This window comes from Trichechus manatus, unplaced genomic scaffold (assembly GCF_000243295.1).
Source record: "Trichechus manatus latirostris isolate Lorelei unplaced genomic scaffold, TriManLat1.0 scaffold00024, whole genome shotgun sequence".
Taxonomy (NCBI): Eukaryota; Metazoa; Chordata; class Mammalia; order Sirenia; family Trichechidae; genus Trichechus; species Trichechus manatus.
The window spans coordinates 8,399,229-8,418,272 of NW_004443960.1; the positions used below are offsets into that span (position 1 = coordinate 8,399,229).

At 44.1% G+C, this 19,044-nt stretch overlaps 1 protein-coding gene across 4 annotated transcripts in view; it reads right to left on the reverse strand.

Annotated features, from left to right (window-relative positions):
• Positions 1–19,044, reverse strand: part of USP7 (ubiquitin specific peptidase 7) — a 67,277-nt gene that overhangs the window by 15,013 nt on the left and 33,220 nt on the right. For all 4 annotated transcript variants that reach the window (XM_023728460.1, XM_023728459.1, XM_004373244.3 and 1 more), the window contains 10 exons: positions 13,864–14,062; positions 11,101–11,239; positions 10,117–10,205; positions 7,482–7,590; positions 6,648–6,778; positions 5,865–5,919; positions 4,814–4,894; positions 4,622–4,712; positions 3,349–3,431; positions 1,260–1,369 (listed from right to left, as the gene is read on the reverse strand). In XM_023728460.1, coding sequence (XP_023584228.1) covers positions 1,260–1,369; positions 3,349–3,431; positions 4,622–4,712; positions 4,814–4,894; positions 5,865–5,919; positions 6,648–6,778; positions 7,482–7,590; positions 10,117–10,205; positions 11,101–11,239; positions 13,864–13,949 — 974 coding nt within the window. In that variant the 5' untranslated portion in view covers positions 13,950–14,062. The remainder of the gene's footprint in view (positions 1–1,259; positions 1,370–3,348; positions 3,432–4,621; positions 4,713–4,813; positions 4,895–5,864; positions 5,920–6,647; positions 6,779–7,481; positions 7,591–10,116; positions 10,206–11,100; positions 11,240–13,863; positions 14,063–19,044) is intronic.

The following is a 19,044-nucleotide window of genomic DNA, read 5'->3' on the forward strand; positions in this document are numbered from 1 at the left end:
TAATCATCGGTGGTGCCAACTTAAAAATGCCTTCAGGAAAAAGATCAGGCTGGGAAGGTGGGGGCTGCAGTCAAGGCAGAAAGGCACCCTGCGCCTAAAGGTTCAAATCTTCTGATTTCCTAAAATGCTAAAATCTGGATTTTTCACGTAAAATCTTGCGATCTTTAAAATGTGGGCAACTGATTCCAATAAAAATAAAAGCAAGGTGAGGATGCAATGAGACGTGCTGGCAGGTTGGAGCTGACAGGGGGCTGCCCGCTGGGGCGGCCTGGTCAAGGCCCTTACGCATTCCACAGCCAGGGATGGGAAGCGGGGAGCACAGATCTAGCTGGCGACAGGTCACCTGATTCAGCTGAAGTCTCCGTCCAATGTGAAGGGTGACTGACCAACCTCTGCCTATTGGTTCATAAAATAATTAGGATAAAAATTCTGTATTTGAAACCAAATAAAGTAGCACGGAGTATCACTCTTGTATCTCGTATTTTAGGCAGGGCTTCAAATCGGTTCAAACTCCTACTGCGAATTTGCATCTCCACCCCAGATATACTGAATCAGAATCTACAGTTTAACAAGATCCCCAGGTGATTCTTATGTGTAGTAAATTCTGAGAACCACTGCTCTACCAGTGGTTCTCAGAACTGGTCCCTAGCCAGCAGCATTAGTATCACCTGGCAACTTGGTAGAAATGCAAAATGCAACAGAGGTTGGAACCGGAATGAATCGGGTCAAGTCCTGACTTTAAGGGTCTGGAAAGCAACACCTGAAGCGGGGCACACACACCCACTACTTCAGCATTCTTAAAGCTTCTAGCACATTCTGCAAGTCAACAGCAACTGAGAGATTATAACATACTGAAGAATCTTATTTCAACAAATACATTAACATCAAATTCCACATCTGAGGTAACATCTACATTCTGGCCAAGAACAAATCTATTAGAAATCCTGGTGAATGGAAAATCTGCGAAGCAGAAAGAAGTGTATCCTCATGGATTGACATCTGCTACAGCGTGGAGGGGACCTGGGGTTGGGCAAAGTATCCTTGAGAGGAGACACAATTAGAAAGAAGCGGCCTCCAAATCTCTTCAGTACACAAACTACTACCCCTTTAAAATTACAGTTCATGGGACACCCGGGTAGAAAGGACAGCTAAGTAAACCAAAGATCAGACTGAAAACATGAAGACTGTTAGTACTGACAGCAACCCCCTAAATCAGGATTATGGTTAAATTGTAACTTTCACATGTTGCTATAGATTACCTATCATTGATCTTGATATTTTGGTCCGTCTGAGGGTCATACATAAATCTCATGAGTTGTAGATGTAACACTGGTGGCAATGTTAGAAATTTCACGCCTTTCTCTGCTTCCTGAACATTGAAAAAGAAACGCAAATTTAGTTCACCTCTACTTGTTCTTGAAGCAATGAAAGCAACAGCTTTTCGGCAAGTTTGGAACATGTGTGGGGACTTCTGGTGGGGAGAGGGAGGGGGTCTAGGTAGCCATCGAGGTGCCTTTAAGACGCTTTGTTTATGTCTGCAGCGCATGCCTTGGCTAATTAAAATAAAGCTGTAGCACTGTGCGCGGGAGTTTCCTCTGTCTTTGGATTATGCTCCTTCTCGATGTCCAGCAACAGGAACAGTGAAGTAAACTGAGATTTAGACATTTCACTGCAGTAGCGTACAGCCGGTAAACAGTATGAAAAATAAGGAGAAACACGGAAAAATCACTAAATGGAAAAGCAGAAAACTGTGACTAAATTATGTAAAATCAGGGATGCCTGAACAGAACAAGAACGAACGGCAGTCCAGGGCCGGAGGGTCCGAAGGGCAGTTTCCTTCCCCAGGACTCTCCCCTGATGGTTGCGAAGTCACATGTTCCGGAGCACACGGTAAGTGCTTCCTGTTCAATACTGCCTTTTCAGATGTTCCGATTTAGGTACAGCAAAGCTCTTTGACCAACCAACATGGCCTTTCTGTTACTGCCGGCCTCTGTGCTACAGGATCCCTCCCCCACCACGCCATCCTCTGAACAAGGCCTCTCTGGAGGGACCCCGGTGACTATGCCCTCACCCCTTTCCCCCAGCTCTGCCTCCCTCAGCCAGCTCTCTTTCCCCCTGAAGCCAGCCCTTGGTAATCTCAACCACCACCAGGCACTGGAGGCCCTTGTCACACATCTCACCTACGGCTGTATTTCGAACCTAAACTTTCTTTCTTAAGCCATAAACCCGCATCTGCAGCCACCTGCTAGGGAACGTGCGCCTGGAGGAGAGGCAGCTGTGCCGAGGCACACCTGTTTGGCAAGGTTCTTTGCTGTACATTAGGACAGGGCATCTCTGGAAAGACGAAAACAAAAACCCAGGAACCTACTCCACAGAAAGGAATGGCATGTTTTTAATACAACTTGAAAAATAATACATAGTGTTTACCCCGACCCCAAAATACCCAGGGTGGGTAAAGGCAATTCTTGTGAGTTGACTGAAATGTTTCTGAAGCACAGCAGGTTGCCTCTGTTCTAGTTACTGTTTGCAAAACAACTTTCTGATCTACCATTCGGTGTCCAGAGTGCTCTGCCCAGGCCGGAGAAGGCCGGATCTGCGCCCACTGCCAAAAAGATAAGTTTGCCCTGTGATTCACAAACTGGCAGGCTTGTAACCACAGGCCAGGCCGAGAAGTTCAATCAGCTACTTTATTTGAAGAGTGAGTCAAGGTTATGAGCTTGCAACACAGATCCTGGATCACTGGATCCACAAAGATGCTGCGGCTCCCAAAGACCGGCCTGGCCAGCAGCCAGGAACCCAAGCCCCACTCTGCGTCCTGTCTGTGCTGTCTGACGTGGGCTGGGCGCGTGCTCACTGCTCCGCCAGGAGCCCAAAGCCCTGTCGAGGCCGTGCAGGAACAAGCAGACCACCAAGTACTCGTGGAGTGCACACAGAATGCACTTCTCCTTCTAGAAATCCACTACGGCAAAAATAAAGTACAAGTGACTATTCTATTTGGGACCTGAAAGAAAGCTCCAGCACTGACACCAGGAGGTGAGGAACAGCGGCCAAACAAGCCAACACCTTACAGCTCTGACATCCTCGGACGTGCAGGGGGGCAGCTCTACCTCTGAGAACAAGCACCCCTCCAACGTCCTGCTGGCCGCCCCCTTCCCTCCACCTTCACAGATGATACAATCAGAGTTCTCCAAAATACAGCGTCCAGATCATGAAATAAAACCCCTTTGTGTCCTAAATGCCAGAAACATATGAAACAGGACTACTGAATGTTTAATTTGCTGTTAGGCAAAATATTTAGAAATAAAAGGAAATGCTAAACAGGACACAGGTACAAAATTCACAAGTTACCTGCAAGCCGTGCTCCCCGGCATCGTATTTATTGTCACCGTCTAGTTGTTCTACTGCCACATAATCCACAAATGATTCAAAGACTAAAGAGAGAAAAAGAGAGAGAAGTCAACCAAAGTGATCACTGAACCTTAGATAACCTAGTCCATCCAGCTATTGTTATTTACATATATATATATATATATATATATACACACACACACACAGAAGTAACGGAGAAGAGAGGTAAGTAACTGAAGGTGTGAACAGCATCCTCTGTTGAAGACTGCAGCTCAATGTGTCGTTACCACCGTCACCAACCCCAGCAACAGTTGCGAACAAATGCTAAGGACAAGGGCATGTTTCTTAAGGGCATTATAAATCGTAACACGGAGGGAAAGATTCAGGGTTTTCAAAACTTGTATCAGGTAACAGTAAAGTGCAAATTTTGACCAAAACATTTATGTTAAGGCTACGATTATTTCACAGTGGGGAAACAGCCCAAGAATAAACAGACCGATGGAACAGAAGAGTCTAGAAACAGACCCACACAGGTATGAACACTGACTGACGGCAAGGGTGCGCCGCAGAGTGACATCCACACGGGATAGAGGGTGGGGAGCAATCACGAAGGCCCACCACACACACACACACACACACACACACACACACACACACACACAGTTCCAGGTGGAGAGTAGACAAAACAGAACAGACAAAACAATAAAGGTTCCAGAAGATAACAGCACACCTATGACTTTAGGATAAGCAAAAACTTCTTAGGACACAAAATGCCAAGATGGATGCACTGGATTTCACTAAAACTAAGAAATTCTGCTTAACCAACAGCAATGTTGAGAGGGAAAAGGTAGGCTACGCACTGGGCGAAGATCTTGGCATCCAACACAGAGCTACTATCCAGAGTATGTCACGATGGAGTGACAGCAACTGGATTTATGCTGCTTGCAACACAGATGAATCTCACAGATAAAATGCTGAGTGAAAGAAGACAGACATGATTCCATTTATGCAAACACTGAAAACACGTCAACTTAAGGTGGCAGAAAACAGTGCTTTCCTCTGAGGGAGCGGTGATGGCTCAGAAGGATGTGGTGGGACTTCTGGGTGCCGGTCAATGCTCTATTTCTTGACTGGAACAGAGTTTACAAGCGTGTACTCTTTTGGGCACTTTTCCGGATTGCGGTACATTTCAACAAAAGTACGTGTTTAAGTGAAACATTAAACCAAAGCAGAAATTATCAAGAGCTCCTACCATTATGTATGGGAAACTTACTGTTTTTCTTTCCTTTTATACTTAGCTGGATATCATAATAATCTTCTCTTCTATCAGATCGATAGTCTACTTCTTTACATTGGATGTAGGACTACAAGTAAGGAAAACAAGGTGGCTTAAGTATTGGCAGTAAAAAAAATTACCATCTTACAATATTTTAGAAATCATTCTTTAAAACTGGTCATCACATACCACCATCTTGCCTCTGAATAACTTAGGTATGGTGCCTTCTACGCACGTGCCTTTCATCTTATTTTCCACGTTATCAAGCAACTGAAAGAGAAAAGATTTGGCTTTAAAAAAAAAAAAAAATGCGTGTTTAACTAATATACAGTAACTTGACAACAGTACATTTAGAAACTTGACAAGGAAATTTCAATGGCCAAAGAAATTCTAGACTACAAATATCATGACCCTTGGCATGCAATTATCAAAAAAACATACAAAATCTTCTTCCTCGGTTGGGTATTTATAAAAAAAAAATCTACATGCAACAGTTGAGATTAAGCCCTTTATACAGCCTTTGGGATGAATTAGTAATCTGTAGTGCCTTTTGAAGCATTTTATATATTCATTTTACCTCTGTGGAAAATCATGTAAATTGATCACTAAACTCGTAATGGTCCACACCAAGAGATTTAATGAGGTTCAGCCTGTCAACAGGATTGACTGGTCTGTCCATGGATATTTAATGAACTGGATTCAACCCAGCTAGTGCTGCAAAAAAAAAAACACACCTTGCCCAGCCAATCACCTTGAATAGCCATTTCATGTTGTGTGTGGGGGTGTGTGTGTCCTCCTGACGGGACAATGATCGTACAATTAGCAGAACAGGAGGTGGGCCTCAATGACAACACGAAGGAGGGCACTGCAGGCTGAAGTATTAACAGAAGTCACTATTCTGAAGTGGTTCAGGACAACCAGGGCCGCTGGCTAAGTCAATCCATTGTATCTCTGACTTGTATCTCATGTATATTTACCAGTTGGACACATTAAGCCTATCCCTATTTAAATTCAAGCCTCTCTTAACACTTCAAGCAATTAATCCTTTTTTCATCCTTTCTGGCTTTTAAACTAAATAGCTGCTGCTGTGTCTTTCTAGCTTCGTTTCTGTCCTGAATAAAGATGGGTGTGTTTAAACTACAGTGACATGAAGTAAGTCTGAGGTTTTACTTGGTACCAGCTTCTGACATTGCTTCAAACATTCAATGTCAGGACCATACAACTGTTGCTTGGAACTTACCACTCGACATAGCTCTTGAACATCGTGCTGCATGAAGCTGTCTAAAGTCTCCCACCTTTGAAAGAAAATGAGCACCTACGTTTAAACGCCCAAATTTCAAATTAGAGTAAAAAGTTTAACTCAGGTTAAAGAGACTAAACTGTAAATAGTAATCAACCAATACTCTTAAGTTCATTTCTTATGAAAGTTTTTTCTTTTTTTGGAGGGGGGGTGTTATAATTCAAGGAAAAAGGAGCCCTGGTGGTGCAGTGGTTAAAGCACTCGGCTGTTAACTGACTGGTTGGAACCCACCAGCCACTCTACATGAGGAAGACGCGGCCGTCTGCTTCTGTAAAGATTACAGCCTTGGAAACCCTACGGGACAGTTCTACTTTATCCTACAAGGTCACTATGAGTTGGAATCAACTCAGTGGCAATGGGTTTCAGTTTATAATTCAAGGATAAATTGAATGTATCAGTGGAGATCAAAATGCTCACAACTTCTGTATCTTGTTCTGAAAATCTAGGTGCTAGGGGAGGTGGTGGTTGCAGGTAAATATACATACATCTAAATATTACACATGCTCTTTTCTTGACAACTTTCAGCGGTGAATAATTTCTGAATCAAAATTCTAAAAGAAAGCTTCCATTTCCAAAGAGGTGAAACAAAATACAATGATAAAAACACTCTGACATAATTAAATGGCCAAGCCTCCCTACATGGAATGCCTACACTCTAGTCTCCACTCACTCATCCTTACAAAGAAAGCAGCAGAATGGGAAAGGCCGATTTCTAATACATACCCGAATGATTTGGTTAGCTTTTTTGTTCCTACAGGTTTATCACTGTGCTGTAATTCATAAAACACTCTTTGCAACGCTAAAGGGACGCTCTTAGATGAATCATCACCCTCTGTTGGCATCATGTACACAGCCTGAAAGAATGGATTTGGAAATAAGAATTTAATTTTATGTGAAAGTATCATTTCTAGGATCGCAATGACTTAAAGGTAATTGCTCGGGCTTTTAACTATCCCCAAATAGGTCAGGAATATTTTTTAAAACTCATATAAGTCTTTAGAGACAATTAGGAAAATGTAAGAAATTCAAAAGAATTTTAAAAATTACCTATGGTTTATCACCATGCTGTTCATATGAAGTTCTTAAAACGCAAATGACATCCTACGTTAAGCTCGAGGTATGACTGTTATTTTTATTAATATTCTTAATGAAGTTGTATCTATAATTAGTGATCATTAGACACTGCAGCCAGCAATTTTTCAATTAGTTGACTTTTCAAACGTTGCCGCTAATAGCTTTTACATTAAAAAAACTGTAACGTCAACTTTTATATCAGGTTACTTCTTATGAGAATTAATCCAAGTTAGGCCTGTAAAATTATGTTAGCTGTAGTAAAATTGTGATCATCCAAGTTAGCTTAAAAAGGAGCAGGCTGATCTACGCACTAGGGAATATAAACAAGTGGCATCAAGCAGGGCGCTTCTTGGTGGAGGTGGTGCTCAGTGGCATAGGGAGAGAACACTGGAAAGTTTGCTAGCAGGGCTTTGCATATCCCTTAACATACCTGAAAACAGAGGGTGAGTGGGAGGCTGGGGGAGAGAAACACCATCCATTTACCTTTCGTAGTTGATTTGTGAAAAACAAAGTCTGTAGCAGGCTATTCATGTAACAGGTCGCTCCCTGATTCTTCAACCCGACGTAGCCTGTGTGCTTCTTTGAATCCCACCTAAAAGACCAGCATGAAGTGGAAGGTCAATGTCACGGCAATCGTGACGTTCAGGATCAACAGTGCTGTGACTCTAGGGGTTAGTTCACAACCTTGGAAGCAGGCTAGCTATACCAAACGGCCCTGGTTAAAATGTGTTATGTGTGTGTGTGTATTTAGAGAATTAAAAATAACAATAAAACATTTTTTAAAAACGCCAAGTGTCCTGAATTATAGGCGGTTGTTTTAAAAATCATAATCATAAAAGAAGGTGATAATGGTTAAACAGATTTTGACAAGATTGAACCCAGAAATCTGTTTTGATTGGGATGGCAAACAAAAAAAACAAAAAACCTCAGTCCAGATTTCCAGTCAGAGGCGCGTCACGAGCACCGCCACCACCACAAACAGAACACCCGACACTCGAACACAACCCGAGCACAGGTCTGAAAGTGCTACCCGAGGTGATTCTGACCCCTGCTCTTCAAGCTGAAATCCATCCAATTACAAGGAAAGCCAATAACTCATATTCGGAATTTACTTTTCTCAGACTCCAAAAACTAACTCTGGGGTAGGGAAAGAGCTGTCATGAAGAATCCCAGGGCAGAATTAAACTGCTCCAGGGTAATACACCCTTAGGTCTGGGCCAAGCTCTCCAGGCGTCTGCTGGTGGGACAACGGGACTCCAGCAGCAGCTCAGCTATTCCAGCCCCACTGTGCACTGGCCCCCCAGCATGGAGGTGCGTAGCGGGGAGGAGGGGTAAAGGGAGGCTTACAGACATAAAAACAGGGAGACAGTAAAGAATGTTCATACCTTAAAGTCAAGCCAAAAATACCAGCTGGATGACCTTAATTGCAAAACGCCTTTTGGAATGGAGATGCTCTTTTTATGGGATACCCACCAGATAGTACCCGTCTGTATCGATGGCCCATAATCAAACGAACCATTCAGGGTGGGGACAGGGGTTATTACCATTTTGATTATTACACAGAGCCCAGGCGAGCAACTGGGGAACGGCAAAGAAAGTTGCTGTTATTCCCGTAGACTGAGTGTCCTGAGTAGAATTACTGCATAAATAGACATGAAACATCTATCGGACGCAGGCTTGTGAACTGCCCTCCTGAAATCCAAGAGGTCGCTCTACCACACAGTGTCACCAGCAATGAAGGAAACCTGCAAACTTCACAGTGAGCCCCCAGCCCTAGGTGCTACCCTAAAGCAGCTCACAGCACCCTTTCGTCTCTGCATGCAATTCTTGTTGGCCACTAAACTTGGCGGCCCCCATAGACTTACCTTCACTTTCCACTCTCTTGGCTCCATTCGGTCTCCTCACACCCAGGATCAGCCCCAAATCCCTCTCTCCCAACTCCACCTCAAGTCCTCCTTGGCACAAACTAGGTGCCTCACCTCAAGAACCCAATGATGCATCCACACAACTTCTCAAACGGATTCCCCACCCTCCCCGTCCCCAAACAGGCCTCACTCTCCTGTATCCTGCGCCTTCACCCTGGAGTCAACTCTGACTCCACTCTTTCCCTTTGCTTCTGGCTCCTCCATTCCACCAGCTGCCTGGCTGTGTAGGTCCCACCCTCTCCTCTGCATTCACAGTGCCACACCCAGGCTGCTAGAGCCATGACCCGGCCTGGACTAACAGAATGCGCTGGGCTCCCCACTGCTCTTTCCCTTGCCATTCCATCCAGGCCATCCTATGCACTCTTGCCAGAGTGGAAACAGAGGAAAAATAACACTAGTGTTTGCCACTCGGCTTCTTCCTATATCGTGTGCTACTGTTTTACCCCTGGGCAATCACCTTAAAAAGCTTGGCTTTCTACAACCCATCCCAGCTTATCCTCCTCCCAGCCTTCCATCCACTGGTCACTTTCCTGCCACTCTGCCTGATCTCAAGCACTCCCGCTTCTGTCTTTACTCCTGCTGTCCTCTCTACCTTTGTCCCTCCTCATCAACCACTGACCCAACCCCGTACACTCTTCAAGGGCAGGGGCGTCGTCTTGCACAAAGCCTCCCTGGACCCTGTGACTGGATGGTTTCTCTATGCTTACTGATGCCTCACTTATCATTTGAGCTTGCCTGCGCTTCTCAACTCTTTCTCTGCTCCCCCTCATCGTACATTTGTAATGCTCCCAGATATTTACGCCCCTGCTCTCTTAAAAAAAAGAAGAGCATCTCAGCTGTAGTTAGTTCTTCAGTGGTCTTAACTCCCCCACCAGCCTGGAAGTTCTCTGAGGACAGAAAGCCGTAACTTTGATCATGACGGTACCCCCAGCGCCTCGCACAGATTCCAGCATGTACAAACTGCTCGCTGCGTTTGTCAAACTAACAAGGCGCATGAGGCACGCATCGTAACCCATCATACCCCATCGTAACCCATTGTGACCCATCGTACCCCATCTGTGTATGTGTGGCCAGTGGGCGAGCACAGGGGATCCATTCGGGGGACACACAGACGTCCGCGAAATACGGGCCGAGGTATATTCTACTCCAGCCCAAAGCCATTTTTAATAGCCCCCAATTAAAGAAAAACTTACGCAACTCCATGGGGAGCGTCCGCCTGTACAAAGACTTCAAAAGTCACTTTGTCATCATCTATAAATCCTTTCTCAGGATCGGTCACTTCCTATGAAAAAGATAAGAATATCCAACCTGCTTAAGAACATACAGACAACTGCTCTACTCCAGAAAAACGCCGGTGCCTTGTATTTTTACAAAAACAAAACAAAACAAAACAAAAAAAAAACCCACTGCCGTCAAGTCGATTCCGACTCATAGCAAACCTACAGGACAGAGTAGAACTGCCTCATACGGTGTCCAAGGATCAGCTGGCGGATTCGAACTGCCAATCTTTTGGTTAGCAGCCATAGCTCTTAACCACTGTGCCATCAGGGGGATAAAATCCCATGTGTTATATCATCCCACTTTGACTTCTAGTTCTCAAGTGTTTCGGTTTGTTCTCTGTACAACAGGGGTCGAGCAGTGACTGCGTGGCCCCTCCAGAAGGAAGCCCTGAGGCATTCGGGGCCAAGTCCACAGTATGGACTGGAGGAAACCAGTGTCTGCCCACCAGTGTGCACGGACTAGGGCAGGGGTCGCTTGCAAGAACTCAGGCTAGAGAGCTTAGCAGTAACACCCCTCGGACTGTTCTAACTAGTCACCGCCTCTGCAGGAAGGAGCCAAATGCACCGACCTGAGACTAAGTTCCACGAATCTATCCAGCACTACCCTGACCCAGGGATGGGGCCTGAGAAGTATCATTTCTTTTAAAGGAAACTTTGCTCATCAGGAAAGCTACAAACTGCCTTTCAATATCTGACTGACAGATGAGACTTGATTCCAGATGACTGCTAAAAACCTAAGTTAGGAAAGTGGAGAAAATGCATTCTCACAGACACCTGTCCAATTTCTCCAGCGAACGTCTTGAATCTAAAATCAACAGACGGATTTAAAGAATACGAAGAATTGGGGGAACAAGCAATAATGCTTAGATCATTGGGACTAACCACACGGTTACTTACACTCCAGGCCATAAAATTGGAAAATCCCCAGTCGTTTTCTTTATGGAAGAACAAATGGCTAATCCGGCGGCTGAAGGACTTCTCGTCATCTCTGTAATTTATTATCTTCAGCACGGCTTGTGCATGACAAGACCACGACCTGTTCAACAACAAATAACAGTCTAAGCCTTGGTTGACACGTTTAACTAAAGTTTATACTTTTCTTAAAGACACTAAAACCAGCCATGACAATTCCTGTTTGTATTTCCTTTTCTCTCTCCCTTTTTGTAGGGGGCCCACATTTAACCTTTGATGGAGGAAAATGTTAAAAGGGTTTAGGGGTACCCGTATGTAGTCTGTAGTGTTTTAATTCATGGTTTTATTTTTTTATTTATTCGTTTTAAAAGTTTTTTAACGCCTAAACAATCTTTAAGCTGCTTTTTTTTTTTAATTGGTATCGATACAATACCAAGTTTCTGAACTTTAAATACTGGTCTTAGATTTTGTAAGACCAGCTTTTTGATCAGCTAATACTGCCGGTACTTAACACAGATATAATTTAAAAAGAATAGAAAAAGTAAAAGAGAATGATGACAATGGCTTTTTTTGTTGTTTGTTTTTAGATGAACAGATGGAAATCTCCTAGATTCTACTAATAAAGCTGTCACTTCTAATTGTCACCTCTGTCCCTGCAGCTTTCAGGTTCTCTGAGCAAGTCCACTCGTGCGTCCCTGTTCAGGAAGAGCGCAGAAACATGGGCTTCCAGCAGGACTAGTTCAGCGACCTGACCTGGCGGCTGTCCTACACAGCACTGGAGAACGCTGGCCATCAGCATCAAACCACAGCCACAGGAGAGCAGACCCTAGATGCAGCCGAGTCGTGGGGCAGACCACCAAGGGGTCTCTGCATCAGTGTTTAAAATGTTTAAAAACCCAAAAGATAGATCACTTTAAAGAGCCACCAAAGTAAAGGTTTGCAATTAAAATAAGGCTTTTTATGTCTGCCTTGAACACTGTGCTCTTTTAAGATCTATGTGAGATCAAATCCACAACAGCAGCCTGAAAGAGCAGATAGGAACTGCAGGGGGCGGTGAATTTATGTTAACAGGGGAGGAACAATTCAGAAAAGAAGGGTGAGAATGGCTGCACACTTTGAAGAATGTAATCAATGTCACTGAACTGTACATGCAGAAACTGAACTGGTGTATGGTCTGCTGTCTATAGTCTCAACTACAACAAAAATAAAATAAAGCTGTTTTTTAATGGGGCTATTTAAATGAGTGTTACAACTGAATCCTGAAACGGTTCAAGACTCTTAAACACAAGGGGTGGAGTGATGTCATTGGCAGTGACACTTTGTGCCCAACAATGATTCAGGTTAGAGCTGTCTATTAGACCAACACAAGTCCTGCTCCAAAACCCATTAGATGAGATCATAACGGGAACACCAGGAGGAAAAAAACTTATCCTATATATTGGCCTTGGCTGCATCCTAAAATCGGTTTGGCACTTCCTGAACATTGACGTAAAAAGAGATAGGAATGGATTATGGGCTGGAGCCAAACAAGGGCTCCAAAAGGCAACAACCTGGAGGTCGCAGGGGGACTCGGGCAGACATGGTCCTTGTGGTCTCCTTGTCACAGAATGAAAGAGCAAACAGGTGACCCATGTACCCTCAAACACTCTGTCAACTGGGTTTCTGCTAAAAGTTGAACAGTGACATTTACTGCTGATTAAGGGGAGATTCAGAAACTTTTGCTTCAGAACCAGTAGGTAGAAAGTTTGAAATATTCATGAAAATGTGAAATTTCTAAACTCTGGTTTCATCTGAATAGGCCACCAAGATTTTTATCAATTTTAAGACATTTTATATCATACTTCATTTTAGAAATTATATTAAAAAATTTTTTTTTTTTCTAAAATAAGTGAGGGGCCCAAGTTACAAAAACCTCAAAGAACGTTTTAATTTGTGTTTTCTGAATGTTACTGCTGTTAGTGCGGAGCCCTGGTAGCGTTGTGGTTATGTGCTTGGCTGCTAACCAAAAGGCTGGCGGTTTGAACCCACGTGCCGCTGTGGGGGAGAAAGATGAGGCAGTCCGCTTCCGTCAAGATTACAGCCTTGGAAACTCTATGGGGCAGTTCTCCTCTGTCCTGTGGGGGCGCTGTGAGTCGGAACCGACTTGATGGCAGCAGGAGTGGCGCTGGGTTCGGTTGTTGTTAGGTGCCTTCAGTCGATTCTGACTCTTGGTGACCCTGTGTGTACAGAGGAGAGCTGCTCCATAGCGTTTTCAAGGCTGTGACCTTCAGAAAACAGGTCCCTCTGTGTGGGTTACAACCTTTTGGTTAGTAGTCCAGCACTTAACAATTTGTGCCACCCATGAACTATTTTATCTTCTGAATAACCATCAGGAATGAGCTATCACACAACAAAAGGGGGGAAGAGCCTGAGGAACTTCCTAACAACTACCACTTCACCTCAGGCCGTTAATGGGAGGGCAAGAATCAAGCTACATGGCCAAGGTGATCCGTTACACTCCCATGAGCTGGCGGACTCCAACACACACAGTTTTTTAGTTGCAATAAAAAGTACATACTTTTTTAGGTTGGATACAATACCTACCAGTAGGTTTTAAAGAGGGAAATATATTTAATCCAATTTAAAATTAAAAGAACTATGTGGACACAGCAAGGAAAAAGAAATGGTGCTCAGCTGATCGAATTTGGCTTCCAGTTATGTAACAGAATTATCTGTGGATTTGTGACTTCATCATTTAAACTGTCTTACGTGGAATCAGATTCGGCATTGCACTGCAGAAAGAATCCTACGCTCTTTTGGTGTGGTCTGTCTGGATAAAAGCGTGGCATCACCATAATCTTCCATGGCAGATTTCGCACAAAGCACGGAGGGCTAAGGACCGACTCGCTCAATCTGCTGAAGCGCTCGACAGTGAACTGAAAGGTGGCCTCGGAGCGCCAACTCGTGTCTGCAAGAGAACGCGGCGTCAGTCACAGAGGCCGGGGCATCAAACAAAACTCAGCACTAGCATAAACACAGCGTAAAACATTCTCTGAAACTGCAATGCACTGCTGCAACTTAACTCTTCGGAAAAATAACCGGATAATTTCCAGTCTGTTAACAGCCTACAAACAGGGAGACCTGGCATATAATTTCTGTACAAATGAATGCTTCCTTACGAAACCCAGAACTCAGAGGGTCGACAACAGACACCCTGGCCTCCCCACTTGCATTCAAGAACGTATCTTGTGAGGATTGTCTGTGCTACCATGTCTCGGAAGAAAGGAATAGACTGGCCCACAGAACTTTTGTTCAAGAACAGGACTTGTGGAGAGAAAGAAAAGGAGTTGAGACTTGGGTGTCGTCTGGAGAAGAGGAACTGAGGAGAGCTGAATATCCCGCCTGGCACATAAAGACTTCAAGGTGAGTGGGAAACCGCCACTCCCCTGGAAGCACAGCACTGTTAAGAGGCAAGAAGATGGCTAAGAATTTGCCTACAAATAAATGTTAACTTCATCAGTTCACAATTTCTGTGAAATATCAGCTTGGACTCCCTCTGTGGGGATCATAAAAAAATTCAAGAAACTGGCCATCTTCTCAACATAAACAATATAAATTCTTAGATGTTAACAACAATTAAGGTCAATTTAAGGAACTAAGGTTTCTGTCAATAAAAGGTGAAGTACTAACAGTGCCTCTTAGTCAGCTCGAAAGGAGCCCTGATGGCACAGTGGTTAAAGTGCTTGGATGGTAACCGAAAGGTTGGAGGTTCAAACCCACCAGCCGCTCCGTGGGAGAAAGATGTGGCAGTTTGCTTCCATAAAGTTTTACAGCCTTGGAAACCCTATGGGGCAGTTCTACTCTGTCCTTTCGGTCCCTATGAGTCAGAATCGACTCAATGGCAGTGGGTTTGGTAGTGGGTTAGTCAACTCAAAGTCACAGTTCAAAATTCCACCTTGTACTATTTGCTGATGTTGGTTTGTGTGTGACTCACAAGCTCTGACAAACCCGGCAGGGTCTCACTCCATACATCAATGCTTCTCAAACTACCTTCATGAAGAACAGTCCTCTACCCCCCCAACTCCCGAATTTGTGACTGATCGATACTTTCATAAAACATAATAAAATTACTGTGGCACGGTCAAATTGCTATATAAGTTTCTGAATGTTTTCTCTCACTTTTTATACCTATCTCGTCACAGACAGGGACAGTTTGCAGACTGGCACAGGAGCAGGGCCACACTTAGGGGAGCAATGCTCTATGTAATAACAGGCGGTGCCTGGCAGGTGTTCCTGGTTTAGAATCAGGTGCTGGTTTGCCTTCCCTGGTTCCACAAAGTGAGGTTGGCGGGCTTGGGTAAGCAAGAGTGTGTCCAGAAGAACACATGCCCACCCTTTGTCCTCAGCCCCCAGAGGCAGTCACGGCTGAATCCACAATCCCTCAGGCTCCAAACACAAGTGAGTTCTCAGTATTCGCCACTTCTCAATGTACAGAAATTGCATGCTTCAAGTCTGTGACTGACTGAATTTGTTCTTAAGAAAACATGTCCAACAGTCCTCATGAGAGGGTAGTAGTCTTTACCAAATAAATAAAAATCAAAAATGTGTGTGACAGTGGTCACTTTTACCTTTTCTAAAAAACGCTTTACCTCATCACCTGTTTTTACTCCACAGAACCCAGCTCAGCAGAGGCCCTTTGGAAGGAAGGGCAGCAGAAGAGGGGAGTCCTGTCTACGAGAGAATCACCAATTGCAATCTCTGGCTGGTGGGTATTACCTTGATCCCTCTGAAGGATAAGAGTCTACTAAAAAGGCAAGAAACTTGTTCAAGGTAATAATGTCCGGAATTATGTAGGAGAAACATCTGCCGTGTGTTTTTACAGACCCACGGATCACGTTTGAGCAGTACTTAAATCACGCAGGGTAGGCAAGGGCAGGTGCTACCTGATTCCCACTTTATAGGTGAGGAAACTGAGGCTCCCTGAGGTTATGTGGCTTATCCGAAGTGCTTTACAAAGCGACCACAGAGGATCTAACACCCAAGATTTGTTCACACTAAGTACAGCGACTAAGCATGGAGCCAACCTTAGAGAGTTAGCATGCCTGCTTTACAGAGCCCAAGGACCTGCAGAGAAGACAACCAGATACCAATCACCACAGGACAGCACTCTTGGAACCTAAAATCCCAACGCCGCAGGCTGAGCCTCTCTTCTAACTCACCTATTCGGTTTTCAGACACAACCGAGCTCTTTGTCGGATTAGGTTTTTATATATACAAGATTGATACATACTGTAAATAATGCTTTTTTGTTCTTTAGTCAACCTCCTGAATTATCCTTCAAATATCCAACAGACCCAAAGCATGGTGACACTCTGTGTGGCACCAAGTCTACTAGGTGGCAAGCCCCTCAAGGCAGAGCTGGCACTGCAGTCATCTCTCTGTCCCCACTGCCTGGCACCACCCTGGCACACAGTGCTTCACTCCCATTTGTTCAACAATACACTAAGCTTCTGCCTCATGTACATTCTTAGAACAGACTTATCTTTCTGAGTTTGCTAATCGGGAAGTTTAGCATGAGACTTCACAGGAATAAAAATTTTACCCCAGTGGCTCTAAACTCTTCATACTAATAGAATAATTGAAAAATTATATTAAATATCAAAAAGTCAAGACAGGAGGCCCTACAAACAAAAACAAAAACAGACGCAGACTTAATATCCATCTCTGGCAGAGAGGGTTGGCCTATCTTCCCGTGAGGAATTACTACAGGAGTCTGACCAATCAATGTCTTTGTTCAAGAAAACGCGGAAACGGCACACAGTATTCAATGTACTATTTTTGCAACTCCCTGTGAGTCTACAATTATTTTAAAAAAGAAAAAGATCAAAAAAAAGTACACTTGGAATTATAAAGGATAGCCGGTATCTTGCAGAATCGATACTTCATCCAAATAGACTCTTATTCACCCGGATACCACTGACATGAACACAGCATTTACTTCATTGCTCCACACCTCCTTTTACTGTAAGTGACGGCACGACGGGCTTGTGCTGACTGCCATCATCAACATCTGACCCGGGGTTAACCTACCACCTTCCAGTTCTGCCTCTGCCCAATCCTGGAGCAGCATCAAGCCAGCATATAGCACAGAACAACCATGGTGCCCATACTAACACCAATCTTATCTTCACAGGGCAAAGGCCAATGTACCATCCTGGGCTTGGTTACATGAGGAAAGGAGAGGCAGATACCACGCTTTGGGTTTTTAAATTGAAAAGGTCAGCCTGAAATTTTTCCAAATGGTTCTCGTGAAGTGATTTCATCAAACCTCAACAATTCATTCTAATATAAGTCTTTGCAAATTCTAGTTAAATCCCCGACACTGGTACCAACAATCTAAATCTAGGTCCACCTCGGTCGAACACGGCTGCATTTGCTCTACAGCTTGTCTTGATCGTCTAAAGAAAAACTAACGTGAAAGTAGAGTAAGTATGACTAGAAAATGATTCTGATATCTGCCCACAATTCTAGGTTAACAGGTTTTTTTTTTTTTTAATGCTCTCCACCCCAACCATACATTTTTCTAATTCACTCCCAAAATTCCCTTATAAGAAGGCTTTTCTGCACACCAGTCGAGGCACTGGTAACTTGAGTCCAAGACAATTCTAATCCAGTGTTTTCCCGAGCATGTGTCCTGATTTGAAGTGTTAACAGGATATTCGGGAAAAACAAGGTTCTGAAGCCTAAAGTCGGGGAGTCCATAAGTTTTTTGGAGAAGTAATATACGTTAGCTAATTAAGGCTCCAAGAAGTTCTGCGATAAAGAAACTTCTTTAACCCAGCACTCCTCAAACTTTCTACAATTCTGGACACTCTTCACAGCACATTTATTACACCCTGCAGAACAACATTCCTCACAGTATAGATCAGCTTGGAAAATGTTGCCTTGACCTAAGAATTCTGCTCCTGAAACAAGAACCATCTTCCTACCTCCTCCTCCCCAAAAAGGGGGAAAATGGAAGGAAAAAACTTTATTTCCCTTTGTGTGTGTGCGCACGCGCGCGTGTGTGTGTGTGAGAGAGAGAGAGAGAGAGAGAGCTTAAATAAGTCATCTTTTAAGTAGGTTTTGTCCTGCTGTGAAATAGACACGACCTTTTCACTCTCTTATCCTTTCTGCCTTTGGAAGGGCCCCTAAAATTTCAAACTAGGAAGAACATGGTACTGAAGACCGTTCTACCTTCCCCTATAATAAGCTTTTTCCATTTAAGAACTCACAACAGGAGCATATGCACTTCTAGGTTGTACGTTCTGGCACCCTCACTTACTACTAGTAACTCAGTAAAACTTGTCTCGAAAGAAAGGGGATTTTACCTACATTAGGCCCCATTACTGGTGGTTCTCAACCATTGCAATTTTCACCCCCAGGGACACTGGCAATGTCTAGAGACATTGTGGTTGTCACAGGGGGTGAGAGTGGGGGAGATACGGCATCTTACAATGCACAGAACAGCCCCCCACAGCAAAGACTTATCTGACCCAAAATGTCAACAGTGTCGAGGTTGAGAAGCTCTACCTAATATCTACATCTAGACAGCATTCCCAATGCTCTCCACTCGCCTCCCGCCTTTAAAAAAAAAAACCAAAAACCAAAAAACTGGCAGAAATACTAGTATGAAATTGCTCTGTGGTAACTAGTATGGGCGTGCTCTGACTGGGTTGGGCCAGTTACTGCTCCACAAGTGACTAGAACCTATCCCAAATTCACACCTTGTCCATTAGACCTGGCCATGCCTTCCCAAATGTGCTTTTGAGCCACTTTTGGCGTCTCTGGTGTCTGAAATAAAACCACCAACAGCCCACAGACCAAAGAGACCACACCCACACCGTTGCCCTTCGTCTAAGAGGAAAGCGCACTCCACAGGTAACAAAGCTGCGGGGTTGAGACCACGCC